Source organism: Neopsephotus bourkii, unplaced genomic scaffold (assembly GCF_033783945.1).
Source record: "Neopsephotus bourkii isolate Nb327-2 ecotype Australia unplaced genomic scaffold, CSIRO-AGI_Nbou_v1 NB_379, whole genome shotgun sequence".
NCBI lineage: Eukaryota > Metazoa > Chordata > Aves > Psittaciformes > Psittacidae > Neopsephotus > Neopsephotus bourkii.
The window spans coordinates 1,800,937-1,820,343 of NW_026900884.1; the positions used below are offsets into that span (position 1 = coordinate 1,800,937).

The window sequence follows — 19,407 nt, forward strand, 5'->3', positions numbered from 1 at the left end:
ACCTGCTGAAGTGCCCTAGGGAGGGCACTGCCTCTGCCTCAGGGAAAGGTGTGCCGGCTGCTCGGCTGCCCCGGTGTGCAGCTGGTTGCGTTTAGCTCAGCTTCAGCGGGCTGGGGCAGGGCCGGCTAACCCCCTCCTAGCCGCGCCTCCAGCCCCAGGTGACTTTGCAGGCTGCGGGGGACAATGCAGGCTTCCCTCTCCTACTCTGCGCTTCCTGGTGAAGATGTGCGACAGGTAGGAACATGCTGCCGTGGGAACTTCTCCCTTCCCAGAGGCTCTCTAGCAAAGCTAGACAAAACCATCCTATTACCCCCATCTTTCGGATATAGCTGTAAGAGGAAAAAACTTTCCTCACCTTTAAACTTTTAAACCTCTAAACTTTAAATCTTTAAACTAAGGCAGGAGCAAATGATGATCCTCCAAGACCACTGGACCAGGCTGTTCTCACCCAAAATACAGACAGCTGATCTGTGTTCTATGGCTCTGGTATCTCAGAGGTTTGGGATTTTTTTGCTTAATCTTGGGCTCAGCCATATTTTTTTCCTTTTTAAATCATGAGCTTTATAGGCAACTGGTTGATTTTCAGGGGCAATGTAAGCAGGTATTAATGTTTAGTCTTTATCCTGAAGTGCTGATTAATTTGGATTCTGCACCTTTAGTTGATGAGTCTTGTTACTTTCCTTCTGTATCTTTGGCCTGTCGGTAGCTTAGTTTATAAGCCAGAGTGCTCTAGGCAGGAAACCTATTGTTTTATTTAAGAATGTACATCTGTGTCATGTTAGTATGTTCTGATAAGCACAGTGTGTTTTCAGCACACCCAAAGTTACTTCTTAGGGAGATTCTCATTGCCACTTAGGTTAGATTTTCACATGCATGTGCCTCCTCCCAAGATTGTACTGACTTTTTTCTTTTTCTTGTGAAAATCTAGCAGTAAACCAAACTTTCCTGGTTAGTGCAGATGGTTATGAGGAAACAGCCTGCCACAAGTTGTGTCTGATAATAGTATTGCTCTGACCTTGGCACGGCTGACATTTTTGGTCTCTGAGCGTTCAGTATGGAAGTCACTCGATATCTACATACAGTATTTCTCTAGGGAAATCCCATAGTGAAAAAATTGCCCTTTTTGGGGTATCTCATGAAGTCTGTGGCCTTTAAGGAATAATGTAATTTTGCTTGTATAGTCTTTCTGCTATATCTAAAACATGTATCAGAATATGAGATTTGCTCAGAGGGCTCAGGCAGTGATTTCTCTTACACAGTAACCTCCTCACTGACTGTTGCAGAAATTCCAGACGGCTTCCCTTTGAGATCATTGGAGGCAGCCTGTCATTTGCACTGCTGTGCTGGTTTTGCCTGATTTCTTCCTGACCCAGCAGTTTACAGGTTTAGTTTTAATGCTCTGCAGTGCCCAGTGGGGAGGGCTTTCACTCCTGTCTTTGTAGTGCTGTCACCTCGCTGCTCCCAGGAAGGGGCTGCTGCTGGTGCCTCATGCTCAGTGCAGTCCCTAAGTCCTGTGTGCTCGGGGCTTGATTTGATTCAGTGCATAGATGTTTGTTAGGGTGCAGCATGGGGTGGGAGGAATAGGATGTGTGACTGCTTAGACTGGTACTGCTGCCAAGAAATTACTCCTAAGAAAGTCTCCATTGCTTAAAAATTGCTCATGAGAATTTGTGGCACCTGCTGTGGGGCCTGTCCACTGGTTATACTTTAGCCTGCTTGCTTCTGCCATGCACACACATGGCCCAGTGCACAGTCCTGCTTTGCTTTAATATCTATAAACAGTTTGTAGAACCCCTATCCCACCAACCCCTATCCTACTGCTCCATCAGGGCTTGTTTTTACTTGTCTGGAAAGCAGTACAGGTAAAGGAGGTAAATGCTTGTCCTCACAGCCCTGGCATATCTTGCCTTCCTTTATATGCACATGTAGCAAGACACACTGATGGGGGTTTTTCTTGAGGACAAAGTAGTCCTGGCCTAGAATTAGCAGAGGTTACTAGTAGCAGGGGATGTGGCCTAGATAGTCTCTCTTTACTCACTCAGAACATGGGCTAAGAATAAATTAGGCCCTTTACCCCCAAAGAGCATATACAGGATCCAGTGTCCCACAGTTATCTTAAATCCAAGGCATCTGAGAGAGTAATTTCTTGTTGCTGCCTTGGAATATAATGTTCCTAGGAAACCAGTGGAGAGTCAAGTGCAGGCAAAGTGCTGAAATTAAGAGAAGGAAGCCATTGTCCCCCAAATGCCAAACAAAGCCTATCAAGTTACAGTGAAATTCCTCTTTTTCCCCATTTAAAATGTGTACATGCATCAAAAACATCTGCATCTAATCTGGATCTAAGTGTAGCCTTACCAGAAAATTACTCTGGTACAAATTACATTTGCATCTGAGTGTAGCCTCACTAGAACTTTACTACAGCCTGCTTAGCTCTTTCTGGTCTGCCACCAAATCAGTCTATCTGACCATCTGCCATAGTGTTGAGAAAACTTGGATCAACAAGGTTGGAAAGCCACTAGAGAAAAACCTTACATAAAAAGAACATCTCCAAGCCCCTCCACACAACCCTCTGCCTCTTCTTTTGCCCAGATGGTGGTTTCAGAGTCCAAACTTCTGGTCCTGCCTGTGGTTTTTGTATAGTCCATACTGAGAGGAACAAACCACCACATGCAGCTGGCAAGAAGGGCCCTGAAGACCTGCACCAGGGATGGGACAGGTGAGTGGCAGCAGTTCCTCCATCCCTCCAGCGTTACTCACCACCCAAAAACGATGCCTCTGTAGATCCTCTGAGGTAAGGTCTTACTAATTCCCTCTTGAGGAAATACCCTGCCTTCCTTTTCAGGAACCCTGGGAGCCTGGAGGCAGTGGCAGGTTTGAGCCACGCAGCAAACATAATGTCATGCTATTTTTGTAATTGTTGCCTCAGTAACTGTCCCTCTTTGACCTAATATGTTTGTTTGGAGAATGCCAAAGAGGAACTGGGATTTGTTTTACCGTGTGGGTGACATCTTGACAATAGTGATGGTTAACGCAAAACCCTCCTCCCCAGCCACGGGTGCTGGTCTTGGTAGAGGACCATGTTTTGAGGAATGCCTGTGCGACCTCCATGGTCCCTGGCACATCTGGGGCCAATGGGACCAGTGTGAGACACAATGGTCACTGTCTGGCAAATGCTGCTGCCTACTGAGACATGGCCTGGCAGCCTGAACCAGCCTGAGGGACACATCCCAGGAGTGTGGGGCATGATGGTGTCCTGGGAGAATACCTCTTGATGTCTTAAATAAGGTTCTTTTGCAGATGTGTTCCCACCTGGGAAGATCACTTTGAAGACCACTCTGCATGGTCTTCTGGAGCATCATCATTCAAGCCCTTTACCTAACTGGTGTTTTCTTATCTAATGTTTTAAGAACCACATTCACACAGACTCTGCTGGTTTTGTGATAGCCTCTAAGTTTGTTTTCCTGTATATGGCTACAAGAGATAAAAAATAAATTCCTGCTACCATTACCTTACACAGGTAATACAGGATTTGCCAGTAAATTCCCTCGGCAGGATGGTTACCAGAACATGCATGCTTTCTTATTTTTCTTTTTGATGCTCAAAATGTCATTGAAATTTTGGAAAGGCCTTCTAAATGCTTGGACAGATTTCCTAAATGCCACTCACTGACTGTTGCAACATTATTTCCTCATCACCACAAATGTTGTGGCTTAGTCTGGGTTTGTCTCTCTGATCCTCAACCAGTATGACTGTGTAATTCTCTATTTATTCTCATAAATAAAAAAGATTTTTAAAAGCAACTTTTTAATGTTGTATGTTCAGAAACTAAAATTATTTTTTATCCCCTCTGCTATTTTCTGCTGTTCACTTCCCACCGGATCATTCCTTGTACATGCTGCCTCACTCCGGTGGCATGTTCCGTTTTCTATTTAAGAGCTGTGATGTCATCGAGGCATGGTCAAAGCAAAACTCTGTGGAACAAGCTCTGTCTGAGATTCTGAGTATTCTACCTTCATTTGGTCAAAATTTGCTGTCAATTCCCAGATATTTCCTGTTTATTCAGGGCTCCAGTTTTCTGTACCCTGTTGTTAAGATAATTTATAGCTTGACTTTCCATCTCTAAGTAGACCAAAAACTCCTGTAGCACAGAAACAAGCTTGTCTGAAACATTTTGGTCATTGGTAAGTGTTGTACCTAGATCAGAACATGCATCTTGATACAGAGCAAATTGTTGTAGAGAAATCTTTAGGCAAAATCCAAAGTTTTATTGCTATCACTGACATGGCTGGTGGTTTCTCCTGGCTGAAGGTTTCTCCCTCGACACTTTTTATGACTTCTTTTTGTGATTTCCACTAAAATTAATGCTCTCTAGTTTAATAGCTTCCAGTACATGGCTTGTATGATGATTTTAGGTTTGTCAGGGATTCCTGCTCAAGCTACTAATACTCATATTACAATGTTAATATTATATCAGATATCAGCTGTATGTGTCTTTATTTTAAATTAATAAGATTTGATGCTAACACCTTTTTATGGAGACTGTTAATGCCATTGTCTTAATTTGGATTACAGATTGTGACTATGTTAAGTCTAGGGAACCTAAGGGCCTGTTTAAAAACTCTTTTGGAGTTCCTGATCTGGTTTGGCAGCCAAAGCCACATCCTGACTGCAGAGCAGGGCAAGGGTCACTGATACAACCGCATTTGCCCATAGTTTCTTCTGCATGACAAGAAACTCTAGGAATGTGTTCCAGGCAGGAGCTGTGGCACACAGGACAGATGGGAAACCAAGCTGGAGGAATGAGTGTGAAAAGTCCAAGCCGAGTGCACAGGTACAGCCTTGGCTCTCAGTTGCCCTTTCTGAACTTCTAGGATTTCACATAATTGAAATAAAAAGCAGATATTTGTAAACTGTATCGTGTGGCATAAAAATTTAACAATGAGAAGGTGAATAAAAGAACTTTTGCAGATTTCTGCAATAGTTTAGTTTAAAATATCAATTTACACGAAATCTTTTTAATGTTTATTTATTTTTAATGCTTTGAGGAGACAGTGCTGCATCACGTGATCTCACTGAACTATGCATGACTATTTCAAGAAGCTGTTTTTTACAGAATACATTAATGCTCATAGATTCAGTCTAGTGCACTCAATGTATATAAAACAGCTGAGAAACATGGTTTGAAGTAAGCAATTGGTTTGATAATGAGGTTTCAATAAGACTTACTTTTTCTCTCAGTCATGCTAGAAAACCCATTTCTTAACCCCTTCTCAATTAGCAAAATTTTGTCTCCAGTGTTAATAGAGAGGATTGTGCCAAAAGTTTTTCTTAGAGCTACTCAGAAGTCAAGGATGCAACTGTTCTGCATAGGAAAGAATTCTTCAAGTGGATTTTATGTACAACCTCCCTTGCCAAGTGGTTAGCGTATTTTTTCATTTTGACTTCCCCACTTCTGTGGAGTGTGGGGAACCACAGGATGTTGCAGGTTTTACTCTACGAGACAGCTTTGTGAGCTTTTGCTTGGCTTTTCCTTGAAGAAAATAGGGCAGCAATGTAGGCTTTCCTGAGCAATATGCAAAACGATTGAAAATTCACTTCAAAATACCTGATTTTATTTGAGGTCTTGAGGTCTTGTATTTCATCTCGATCAGAGGTCCTTTTCCCTGCCTATATCTACATGCTGTCTTAAATCTCTCTCAGCCTCTGATAATTGCTTCTAAGAGTATTTCTTCTCTATTTAAAGGATTTCTATTTAAAATTTGTGTCTACTGCTTGAGCTCTTGACTTCATGATACTACTGGGATAGCACTAAAGGTGAGAACTCCAACCATGGAAGCAGTGTAATGTGAATATAAATGTGGTTGGTCAGTAACAGGAATTTGGCTTGATCAGTCTGTGTTTACATGAAAGTCAGTAAATGATTGCTACAGGTCTGTTTTTTGAGGCTATGGAAATACAGTGAAAATAGCCCAAATGGATACCACCTACATCTGAATTGGAAAACAGCCCAAATTCATACCACCTGAATCAGAACTGCTAACTGTAACCATGTTGGGGACTTGAACTTGTCCTAAAGCCTGCTATTTTAAAGTATTCTGTATGTATTTGATCTCTTCTGCTTTCGGAATGTCTGTAGGAAGACATACCAGCAATATGCTGTGCAGATGAAGAGCAGAGGGGAAATGGAGAGTTAGCAGTAGACTGTCACATGCTGCTTGGGAGGATTCTGTGCTTGATCATATGGGTCTGAATGCAAATTTGCAGGACTGGGTACCAGGCCAAAAGAGCACTCAAGCTATTGTTTAAAACTATGCCAATTTAGACATAGTTTTGTTTCCCCTTGATTTCTATTTTGGCTGATAACACTGCCTACTTAACTTACCATTCAGCGTTCCATGGCTGCTATTCAGAAACCATGAGGTTATGGAACATGATGTGTCAAGACATTATCTGTATTTACTACTTACGAATGGCTATAAAAAGGGGGAACACTGCTGCTTCATGTTTAAAATATCACATCTCTGTTTTTTCCAAGCGTTGCTCTCAGACTCATTAACTAGTCTATTTAAATGGATTTTTTCAATTTCAGGATGCATAGAAGCTGTTTTAAACTAGAAAACACTACTTTTACAGGAAAAATTACACGTGGGCATTTACTTGTATCTTAGCAGATGAGAGGGAGGTACTTCTCTGTCCTAAGTACTTTTAAATAATACTAATTTTCAGTTTTAGTCTCCTCACTGTGAGTAAAATGGTTCAGTGCCACAGTATTAATTTTGGAAGTTTCCTAGCAACTGCCCTAGAAATCTTAAAGCCTTAATCTGTTATCACTTTGGACACTAAATGGCATGTTAAAAGTTTTTCATATAGCACTAGTAGTAGGAGATGCATTTGAAAATTCAATTCAATTGTTAGGGGTTTAGGTTTGTCTGTAGTCTTACTGGAGGAAACAGGCTGTATGTGTAGGCATGTACTGTGTGGTAAGCAAAGATGTGAAAGCAGTGAATTTAATAGGATTTTCTCATGAAGGGGCTTCTGAGCAAATTCATTTTAACACCTGCTGAGAAAATGTGTTTTATTTCCCTGGGGACAAACCCATTGTGTAAAAAAGCTGTACTTCTGCTTTTCGATTTTACTGTAATCTGTTCCACATGCACACAGAAACACAAAATTTGCTCCTTCAGACAGATTAATTATTTAATGTTAAACTGAAAGTGTTTGAGGTCAGATTGCCTTGTAGGCAATGACCTGTGTTGGTGCCAGCCAATAGCTACAGTGAATCTGAAGAATGGTGCTGATGCTCAGTCTGCAAATAGCCCCTTCCATCAATCAGGAGTGACTGGAACGAAGATAACTCGTAGCTGGCCAGCTTTAATCTAGCTCTGATCCTTACCATGGCAGGCGGGTGTAGGGGCACAGGCTTCTTTGCAGACTGGAAAGCCTCTCTTTGTTTCTGACTTTTCTCTAGGGCTTGTATACCCTGCTCTCCTGCCTCCTGCTGCAACTGGATTAAACCTTGGACAAACTTGCTTCTCTCTCTGTCCTCCTGTTTGGGGTGTGGATTTACCCTGGAGAGTACCCAAGGAGCCTTAGCGGGAGTGCTTAGCAGAGTGGGTTATTTAGCCCTGGCACTGGGAATGAGACTCGCATGGAGCAGAGGAGGACTTGGAGGAAGGGTTTTGTGTCCTTTTCTGCATGTGCCAACTGAGCATCAGGCAAAATTTAGACATTGATAGTGAATGGTCTAAATATGATTTTGTCCCTCATAAAATCACTGTGTATACACTCACACAAACAAAAGATGTTTTCAAACTTCAAAATGAAAGGGATGTTTTGAAATGAGGTTACTTCTATATAGTGCTGAAATTGTTTAGACATATCATGATGTCTTCAGTACTTGGAAAATGCTGAAAACTCAATAGTTTTTAAACCCCTTCTTTCCTGTCTTGCACTGGCCTGTAACATACAGCCAAGATGCAGTACATACAGCCAAGTTGTATGTATGTATGTATGTATGTGTTGGTGCATCTTTTCTCTGATACAATTTGGTAATCTGCACTGCTTCACTGACCACAATAATTACTGTCTGAACATTTTCCTGTTCCTACTTAGGAACAGGAAAAATGCTTTTGTCTGTAGTCTTTTTTGTTTTCATATGTTTCCATCTTCTAAAGACTGCTCTCTTCTGTTTCTTGGATAACTGGAATTGCCTAACACTATTTTCTGGGAACAGAAATATCTCCAAAGTCCTTCTCACCCACAAGTATAGTGCATTTGAAATACCACCTTGAAAAAAAAGACACTGAAGTGATCAAGGAGATGGGGGACTTTCTAAATAGAGAAATTATCATCTTATTCATTAATAAAGTAGCAAACTACTATTTGAAATAATAAGATAACATTTTATGACCAAAGATAAAGAGTTTCATGGAATACTATCTTCTGTGGAGAAAAATTACTCAGATTTGTAACTATGGCCATGATTTTTTTCTGTTAACACTGCAAGTTTGTTGAATTGTTGCAAAGAATATGTTTACACAGCTGGTAACTTTAATTGCATGAAGACAACAAAACTGTAGCTGATGAATAGGACTGTCACAATATAGCAGTGGATTATTATTTTTATATGTCTATTTCAAAGCATTTATTGCTGTAATACAGCATTAAAAAGAGGTACTTCATAAGTTTGTGATCATAAAAGCCTGCTTCTTTCTACTCCTAGATTATATTGAAAAAATTCTACATTTAGTATCAAAACACTGGGTTTCAGAATAACTATTTCTACTTTTTTCCTGTCATCCCTTCAGATTCAAAATATAGAGGGAACTAGGGGAGAAGTGAAAGTAGAAGGAAAATTTGATAGAAATCTACATGTAAAGAAATGCATATATGTAAATTTGAACATTTATTGTATTGCAGTAGTACATAGCAGTCTGCTTTATAAAGTATCCCTTTTCATTGTACATTGCTGTAAGGAATTGCTGTACATTGCATTGAGGAAATCACAATCTAAAATTTTTGGGATTAGAGAAAGTTTTTGATGGTTAGTTTAGAAATGATGTGCATAGATGGTAGTCGTATGAGATTTTAATTTCTGAAAGCTAGTAGATTTTTGCCAACATCTACAGGATGGACTTGGACTTGGGTACTTAAACCTTCTCTGTGTTGCAGAGATCTCCCTGGGGTTCTGATTACTTTCAAGCTTAAGCCTTCCTCGAGGTCGGTTAACTTTCATAATTGTGTTCACAGGAGAATTTCCCCTTTTATGAAGAAGACTCCTCAAATCATCGTGAGCTTGTAAAGAAATTAGAGATTGCTAATTATTATTCTTATTCCTGGTGGAACAGACACCACCAACCCTTTCCTGAGTCAGAGTTCACAGAGCAAATTTATTTAAATGTGGTGCATTGGACTGTTTTACCAGCTCGGCAAGTGATGTACTCTTCATATGTGTGCAGATGGAGGCATCCACTCACACCCATTTGCTTGCCTTTATCTTCTTTAAGGCACCTGATGCAGGCTAATGTTACAAATGTCACATGAATTAGACCTTTGATCTGACCCAGGCTTCCTTTACTTTAAGCCACCCAATACTCTATAATATTGGAATAGAATGAAATGCCATAATAAGCAAAACTTTGAGCTTAGTATAGAATAAGTTTTCTCTTAGTATAGAATAAATAAAATAAATGCTCAGGTATCTGTTGGAGCTATGCCATAGGGCTGAGTTCCAAAACATTCTTGATGTATTTTTTGTGAATGAGCAACACTTCAAATCTACACAGAAAATGGGGCTTTCCCAGAAACTGGTGTTCTATCCTGTAGACTCTGCAAGATACATTGTAAGCATAGATATATACTGATATGTTGTTTTTTATTTAGGCTGGTTCTGGACCATTTGCATGTCTAATCCTGAAGAATTTATTCCCATTATTCAATGTGATTAACAGAGGATATGATACCATATTCACTTTGATGATGGTAGAGAAGTGCTGCTGGAAAGACATTATCTGTAAGACTCTTGTCTGTGATCTGAATTAGCTGTATTTGCTATTTATTTGGCAGTGTTTTCTTAGAGCTGCCTGGTGATGGAGGTGTATCACACATGTTTAGTGCTGCTTTTGGTTACAATCCAAAATTGTTGAAATTTTGGTTTTATCTGTAATTTTCAATAAGTCCCTGGAAAAATATTACATAGTAGAGGATACCTGTAAGACTGTACATGTGAATCACATTTCTATTTCTTTAAAAAGAGAAAATAATGACAGGTAATATTTGACTTTGAAATTTTTTACAGGTTATATTTAAATCTGTTTGTGGGCCACATGTGGTCAGAAAACACCTAGTTGTGAATAATGTCTTAAACTTTGTTTGTACCAGTGATACGAAAGGAATATAGGTGGTAGTTCATGCTGACATTTCAAGCAATACAGTCCTTTCCTGTCTGTCATCTTGAACTGTAATATTTATTTAAAGCAAGAGCATGTGTATGCCTTATATTCCTGTGTATTTCTTCAGAATATTATTGCTTCAGCCAGCAGAATGAGATAAGGAAGATATATACTGATAAAGGTAATTAATTATATCAGCCAGATCATCGATTTAGAAAAGGATCTGATTACTTTTATGAAATGTATCGTAAGGCAAATGAACTGAAATGGTAATGTTTTTAAGTTATTGTCTGTATTCTGAGAGCTCTGTAAAATAATAAGCCATGAAACTGGGCAGTGAGGAACTAAATAGGAGAAATGACAGAGCTGTGGTAGCAGGTGTCTGGGGAAACTGAAGTGCCAGAATCATGAAGAAGAAACTGAGACTTCATGCTCTGTCAAGGATATCATTGGAGAGTACCTAAAATATGTAGTGGCAGTGGGTGGAAGACAATGGAAAATAGGAGAACCAGTATAAGAACTGTAAAATACATAAACTCTTTTTTTCCCCCTCAGAACTCTTGACTGTTGGGAACAGAAGGAGGATGTCAGACATGAGCTGTGGAAGAGTAAAATAAACTATTATTTAAAACAGGCAATACTGTTCCATCAGAATTTTTAGCTGCAGTCTCAGCCCTGACCAAGACAGATTTGGCCAGGAGACTGAACAGCCTCCCTACTCTGGAGAATGTCCTTTCATCCCTCTGTATGAAGAGAAGGACTCTTCATAAGGGACTGTAGTAGTAGCAAAGGGATAATGGGTTCAGTCTTAAACAGGGGAAGTTCAGGTTAGATATAAGGAAGAAGTTCTTTACTATGAGGGTGGTGAGGCACTGGAATGGGTTGCCCAAAGCAGTGATAAATGCTCCATCCCTGGAAGTGTTCAAGGCCAGGTTGGAAGGAGTCTCAGGTGACCTGGTCTAGTGTGAGGTGTCCCTGCCCATGGGTGGGTGGGTGGTTGGAACTAGATGATCTTAAGGTCCTTTCCAACCCTAACTATTCTATGATTCTATGATTTATTTGCATACTTAATGCAATTTCTGCATTTGGTTAGGCCAAGTCTTTGAAATGCATTTTTTTTCCATATTTATGAATTCTATAGGTTGTCACCTGTAGCTATACAGGCTGTTGGGTTTCGGGTCTTGAATTCTGTTGCACAAAGGGATGCTGTGGCATTCCTACCAACTGTACTTCATCTTTTGCCAGGCCAGCTGTGCTGAAGAGCCTCTCCTGAAGCTGTTTCAAGTGGCTGGTTATTACAGCACCAACTGTCTGGCTTGCAGCTGCAACAGGCCTCCCTGCCACAGTCCCTTAACTTCTTTCAGCTCAGCCTCTCTACCGTCCTTGTCTAGCTGACCCCATTTTTAAGCACTGCAGTTTTCATGGCTGAGTATCTTACCTTGACCATTTACCCGTTCTCTTATAATTTCTGAATTAAAGAAAGTCTGCATGAAAGAGTTAATACTTTCCTTCATTATCTTAGAAATACTGCATCTGCCATCACAGCACAAATGTATGAACTAATGAATGAAGTTCTGCATGCTTATACGAAAGTAAAATAAGGTTATGTTTTTCACTCATTTTCACAGAGGCTAGTCTAAAGTGGGAAGAATGAAAAGTCTGTCCTGCAGAGAACATTAACGTGTGTTGACAACACGCTGTAAATTAAATATTGTATTCCTTTAAAAAACTGAGAGGACTCCAGTTTGGAGATTTGGAACAAAATGAGCCAGGACATTTGCTCTGTTTTGTGCCCAGTATGTACCTGAGCTGGGGCACATATGGAATTCTGCTAAGATGAGATTATAAATGAATAGTCTTTCACACTTCATTGCTTGAATGAGCCAGAAGTTATTTTCTTCTGAGTTGGAGTCCCAGGTGCAGCTCTTTCCGACTACCAAATATAATTTTCTAAAAGGGAAGAAAGACCAGTGAATTGAAAGTACAACCACCTCTTCTCTGTGGTCTCAGTACGGCCATGTAATAAAGAAAAGGAAAGCACATCAACTGACAGGGTGAAAGAAGATTCTGTCCATATATATAATGATGGTGATGAACCAGTTTGTGGTTTTGGGCTACAGCTTCCATTTCTGGTTCTCCTTCTGGCTTTGTGTACAAACTTCAGCTGGTCTGTGATTTAAAAAGATGACTTGTTTCTTTGATTTTTTTGGTACCAACTTGAGATGCTGTGCAACTCATATTCTATTACCATTTAGGCTGGTCTAAAGATAAATATTTCTACTTTCACTAAAACTTAATGAGGTGAAGCTATTGAAGACCTGGCTCTCTCTACAGCTGGATCAGCATATGCTTTTTTTCTCAGAGGCTGATCTACTCTTTCTTTTCAAAGAGAGTTAAAAGACATCTAGTATTATTTTACACTAGTTTGTTACACTTATCAAAAGTGTCAGTGATTTATCTTGCTTAACATCTCTAAAAATGAGCATAGTGTTTCCAATATTAAAGAAATACTTCTATAATTATACTGTTAACTCACCCCCAAGTGCCATTCTGTAGATGCCTAAGCATAGTAGGGTACCATGAAAGGAAACTGGGCAAGACTGAATCATTTGAAAATTTTCTAGTTTAGAAGTTGTTCTGAACAGGCTCTAGAACAGAGCGTGGTGGAAAATCCTGGGGCTGAAGAAGAGGGGGAGGCTCTGGAGGTGGTTCAGGCTTGTATTGATCTATATATTATATATATAGACATAAGCCAGCTAAAACTGCAAACTCTGTGTGCTTCTCTGTATTTTCCTAACTGAGATAGGGAGGGTAGGGAAGATACTCAGACAACTTGGAAACTGGTTTCCATCACAGGTGTTGGTAAGAAAAATAGGGATTTCTTCTGATACCATCATATCCTATCAGTTCTTTTTTGATGTCCAGATAATATCGATTGGTATTTAACTATTTGAGAGTGAGATTATATTCAGTAAGAAAAGATGAGAGAAAGGACAAAATTATTTTATTTTATTGGAGTTTGTGGGTGTAATATTCATTAAAATGGAAAAACCCCTCCAACTCTGACAATGTATCTGTAACCCTGAGTTGCCCTTCAGCTGAACATGTTGCTAGCTTGAATGGTTTCTATATTGGGTTTGCTTTTCATCCCACCTAGAACACCATTAATGTAACTCCACCCTGCATCTCCATGGCCAGTTTTGAGTGATTGTTTGAAAATGCCTTCTCTGTGGTTGCAGTTGTAGGAGAATATGATGTACAGAAATAGTTTCTACTATTTTCTTTATGCGTTATTGTCGATATAAAGCAATGCATAAAATACAAATTCACTGTTTCTCTATGGAATTGTATTAAATGTTATTTGACTTAAATAGTGGACAGCATATTTTGCCAAAATAGAATATGATAAATTTTTGGCAAATCCCCAAAATATGACAAAGCTTGATAAAATTGTATTCCTTTAGTACTAAGAAATGCCCAGTTACAGATTTATAGTATTGGAATGTGTCTGTCTGTATTCACCTGACTAGGTAGTTTTTTTGACACAGAGCTGAGATGGGAGAAGTGCTATGATAAAACTGTGGTCTCAGGTTCAGATCCACATGGTGTATGGTGGTGCCACAACGCATCTAAAGCTGTGATCTTTCCATTCTTTCATTGTTAAGCTTTCACAAAACATTTCAATATAGAATACCAGTTTGGCCTGGCTTTAAATCCAAGATAGCACAGTGAACAGTTACAAGAGCAGAAGTGAGCTTCCTAAAAGATCTTGGAACACAGTATGCTCCTGAGCTGTGAGGGATTTTCCTCCTCAAGTAACTGGTGTCATTGCAAAAGTCTCAATTGCTTATGGCAGAAGGAAATAAAACTGCCATAATGCAAGTGTTTGTTGCCCCCTTTCTGCTGCAGGAGTGTAATAATCTGTTGCTGTAAAAGAAAGCAAGATGGTGTTGCTTTGCTCAGCAAATATTTCCTAGGTCCTCCTGTAAACAGGAGACTATCCAGAATTAATTCTAATCAGCAGGCAGTGGCTGCCTGTAAATGTTTGATGCTTGAATAGACTTTTGTTATAGCCTTTCTATGCTAAAAATGAGTATATAATATCTAAAATACTGTTTAAAGTCAGATGCAGTTTGGTGGGTTTCCTTTTTCATCCTTTGGAGTGTATATAACTACCAAGGAAGTGCCCTGTATTATGTTTTTATGACACTAGGGTACTTATGTACTGGAAATCTCTTCAGATCTCTTTTAGGTATCATTTTAATTGGGTCATAGCTATATGAAGAGGTATCTATCTTTTGAATTTGCAGCCCTGGCCTTTTCCAGTTTTCAGAATAAGTGGAGATTTTTAAAATGGCATTTAAGCTACAGCAAAAACTAAGGAAAGCAAGGAACTAAATCTACACACTTGGACATAAAACTTTCAACCTGATTCAGCACTGGTATTTGAAGGATATAGGGTAATTAAAAATCCATTATAGTATATCCCAAGGAGAGTGGAAAACCATTCCTGCTTACTAAGTGTTGGGATAACAGTCATCTATCACCTTTGCTTTTTCAGCTTGGAGCTTTCTCTGAAGTGGGGCAAGTGCAAATGCAAGTTGTGACAAGATTTCTGTACTGCTGTACTTCCTTAAAGAGACAGTAAAAGCTCTTTGTTGTTTCTTAAGGAAACAGTGTAATTCTCATAGAAATCTCATTGGGTTTTTTTTTTTTATTTTTATTAGGATTTGTCTTTGGTTAGGCAACACTGAAATAAAAATACAGGAGCAGGAAATCAAAATATTTCTAAGTGAAACTGAAAGTAGAATGTTGCACACCCTATATTTATTAACTAAGAATAAATTTAATAATAATGACTATGTAATCCCCCCTCCAAACAGGATTAGAAAATTTCTACATACGAAATTTGAATGTCATTGTAGCCTGTTAGAATTCTACTAATTTATTTCTTGACTCTACTTTTATTTTATTCTTAATTTTAATTATTGCCATGATGTTTATGCCTTCAGTTATCCTAGCTTTTTAAAGAGAATTAAAAACATAACAGCAGAAAATGCATTATGCATGCAAGTGGTTGAGACAAAGCTGCTTGCTAGAAGCACAGACAGTGAGTTAAAATGCATTGAAGTGTCTGACTAAACTGTGGAGAAAAGATTGATGTAAATCTCTGTCATGAGTAGAGTACAATTCATTTTACCAGCAGAGGCCTGTTTGCCCTTTGAACCATCACTCTCTTTAGTTGCCTGCAAGCCTGGGGTGGTCCCTGACAACACAAGAGGTCTATTCAGCAGCTGCAGTGATGGTAGTATTGGCCACTGCCTGGCCAGAAATATCTGCAGTATTCAGATGTCCCCAGTGCATGTATCTCCTGTAGCCCTGTGGCATCACAGCGGGGGAATGGGAACTCGGGAAGCAAGTTACAGCTTTCACTTGCAGTGCAGTTGTACAATTTTCCTTACTATTTTAAGACATCCAAATTTCTGATGCTTTTCCATTATAGCACCCCTGTGAGATAGGGGATACTATTATTTTCACACTGCTGGTGGGAAAGAAAGCAGGGAATGCTAAAATAATATCGCTGAGTTTACTTAGGCAAAGTAAGGTATCAAATCCACATTTATGAAATCTAGGTTTAGTGACTATTGGACATTATTGCTCCAAAATACTGTGCCTTACGAAAACTCCCCTACCCAGCTACAAAGGTGTTCAGAGGAGATCCAGGCCTTTGCATGTGTGAAGAACTTGTCCATGGATTTAAATTCTGATAGCCGTGAAAAAGCTAAAAATTAATTTTCCACATTAGGTTGTTTGAGAATTTATTCAACTGTCTCAGGAAAAGACATATCCTTTGCTTGGAAGGCAAGGATGATAAATTTCCGTTGAGAGTTATTAAAAATTGTGAACAAATAAAAAAAAAAAGATGTTAGAAACTAATGTAGAAATAAATCTTAATTCTAACACTTGATTTATAAATAGTAAACTTTTCTACATATACTATAAAATCCTGGTAAAATAAACTAGTAACATTTTTCACAGCAGTGAAAATTGGTAGATGTTTATTTCAAGAAAAGGAGGTCAAATGCTGCCCACACCATCATTAAGCAAAGTTTATAATTATGGGTTCCTTATCATAGCTCACTTATTATCCGTGATCTTCCATAACTGCATGTTGTTATACACAAATGGTAAACTCAAGGCTTAACATCTCATGCCTGATTTGCAGGTGAAGATTTCTCATTTACTTTGCAATCCAACACATCCAGAACAGACTTCTGAATTTGCATGTGACAAACAGCACTGATTTTGATGAAAGATTTCAGTCCTGGTTTTGCAAAACAGTCCCTAGAGCTCATGAGCTGAGAACAGAATTTATTCTGAGTTTGATTTTGGAGTGAATTTCTAATCAGATTAGCTATAAAGAAGGCCTTTTAATTTCACAGTCCCTGGGAAAGTGAAACTTGAGTAAGCCGAAAGCATTGTGAAACAACTTCTGGTAAACATCTGGTGTAGATAGTCTTGGGACTATCTACACTGAGGTGGCTGAGCTGTAGTTATATCTCTTTCTTAAGATGTGCTTCCAAAGATGGCTGCTCATAATTGAGATATAGTTTATATGCCAGTTTTGCTGAATACAGATATGACTACCAATCTTATTTGCACTGCTTCTTAAAATGTTAAGTAGAGATAGCAAGACAGGCTGTTTGGAAAGCACTTAAGTTCCAGTATTATGAAATATCTGTGGTATGAGGTTGATTCTGCTATCTGTGCTCTCTTAAAGAGTGCTACTCAATGTAGCGTCGTGTTCTACATAGTGCTCTTCCTGGTATGTATTTTAACACTGAGTAAGTGAGTCCATGGCTGTAGTCTGTGATATGTTTGAGACTTCTCCAATGGGAAGTATCCAGAAAGTGCTGTTGTACAGCCATTCTTGACAGTAAACTGGTTCAGTGTTTTGGTTGAGCCTAGGCTGTCAGGATGAGAGTGTATCAACTGAGTCGGCAGTGTGGAGTGAAAAATACAAGTGGTGTTTCTGCAGGAGGAAGGGCTTTAATCAAAGCTCAAGATTTCAACATGATGTCAGGACTGTTGAAAACTTACAAACCTGTGAGAGCAGTTTGTTGCACAACCCTGGCAGCCAGATTCAGAGAGGGTTTGGACTAGCTGTCCCTTGTTTGAAATCAGCACCTCTCTTATGTTACTGTTTTTGGAAGTGGGGAAGGACATTTTTCATTACTGCATTTCAAGGATAAGATAGGACACTAGCAGACATTGCACCTCGATAGTTTCACTACAGCTTCTTCAAAGCAATCTGGGTAGACCTGTGGCTTTATGTGTTGATGGGAAGTAGTTTACATCAGGTTGTCATTAGGCTGCCGAAGTCAATATTAACATTGAAATAACAGAACTAAAACAAAAGTAGTTAAAAAAGAGTTTATTTCAGAGTACCGAAACAGATTTGCTACAATAAACTCTTTCCAGAGAAAACATTTTGTCTTTTTTTTCCCCTGTAATCTTTTTTCCCTTAAAGACCAGGTATAGTATTGACTAGAGGGAAAAGAACCTTCCATTGAGTTAGCAGAGGTATTTGGTGCAGAAGTCAGGAAAGCATATCCATGCATGGCTGCACCTGCAACTTTCACAACAGGCAGAGACCTGTAGCACTGGCCACTGCCAGGAGAAACACAGGATTTTGGTCTCACCTTGTAATTACTACATTTTTTTATTTATCTATAGTGTTTTGGTCCATTGGGGATTATCTGCTGTGTTAACACCTTGAAGAGGCCTGTTCATCTGATTTAGGTGGATCAGTGTAGACTTTTTCCAGTTAAAACATGCAAACTGAGGGCTACAAACTCAGGCAATTTTTGCAATAACACGTAGTAAGATGTGAGAGCAACAGATTTTAGACTGAAAGTTGATGCTAGGCATATGACATTTATGCTGTGCATTTAAGGAGTTTTATTCTATTCATGTGTATTATAGAAACAGAGGTCACACCTTTGGTTAACTTCATACTCCTACTCTCTACCTTTTCTCCCAAAATGTCCCATTGGGCTTAATTGCTTTACAAGAACAGCCTTTGATGTTTTCCTTACTTATCTATTAAAACAACCCCAAACCAGTTTTTTGAATCCCACTCTATTGGTAAGAAACTGAAGGAACTTGGAAGCATTTTTATCCATTAAAATCCTATTCTTATATCTATATAAATACATATCAAATTTTCCCAGCTAGAAGCCACTCCCTCCTCCCCCCCCCCCCCAAAACAACAAACAAACCCCCAACAAAACACTACCAGCAACTACATGGAAATAATAACAACTATTATGCGAAACAGGGCAATTCACTCCATATTGAACCGAACTCTTGGTGGTTTCATTGCTGATAGGTAAAACTCCCAAACATTATTTTTGTGAAGTAACACAGGATAAATAATATACCTGAACATTAAGAATACCCTTCTAAATTAACTTGATTTGTTACCAACTACATGAAGGAGTTTTGTAACTGTTATACCTGTATTTGCTTATTCAGTATTCTATTTAAATTGTATTTAAACTGCTTTCAATATAGCACTTTGTTCATTTGATCAGTTAAATTGATCCCTAAGCAGTAGATGATCTTCTGAAAATTTGGCCTTATACAGTATACAAGCAAAGAGCTTTGTATTCTGTAAGAAGTTTCCCTACTATAAAAGTTGTCCCTGTCTGTTTTGAGGAAAAATATTACACAGCAACTGATGCAGAAGAGACTTTCATGTCAGCTGATCTGAACCAGAGTTATTGTGCACCTTCTATGATCCTAAACCTGAGGAAGTTCTACCCACATCAATTAATGCCCTTTACATGAGCAGGTTTCAATTCTCATTTTCCTTATTTATTAACAGAGAAACTGTCAGAGTACAACAGAGTATCAGTCATTTAATGGGGAACCAGAAAATAATGAGAAACTTACGGCTGGTGCATTATTTTGAACCGGCTCAGCTCATAATCTGACATATTCTGAAAAGAGA

General features: G+C 39.0%; 1 protein-coding gene and 1 long non-coding RNA gene across 9 annotated transcripts in view; one reads left to right on the top strand and one right to left on the bottom strand.

The window, feature by feature from the left end:
* Positions 1–19,407, bottom strand: part of BLNK (B cell linker) — a 101,870-nt gene that overhangs the window by 47,228 nt on the left and 35,235 nt on the right. For 4 of the 7 annotated variants that reach the window (XM_061349018.1, XM_061349015.1, XM_061349014.1 and 1 more), the window contains one exon: positions 19,350–19,396. The exons of the other annotated variants lie outside the window; for them this stretch is intronic. In XM_061349018.1, coding sequence (XP_061205002.1) covers positions 19,350–19,396 — 47 coding nt within the window. The remainder of the gene's footprint in view (positions 1–19,349; positions 19,397–19,407) is intronic. 7 annotated transcript variants of the gene reach the window in all.
* Positions 31–4,912, top strand: LOC133209986 (uncharacterized). Of its 2 annotated transcripts, XR_009724822.1 has the most exons (3): positions 31–234; positions 3,298–3,382; positions 3,935–4,912. It is a non-coding gene; the product is annotated as an uncharacterized LOC133209986 (long non-coding RNA). The 2 variants fall into 2 exon arrangements; XR_009724821.1 differs by having other exon boundaries at positions 3,298–4,912.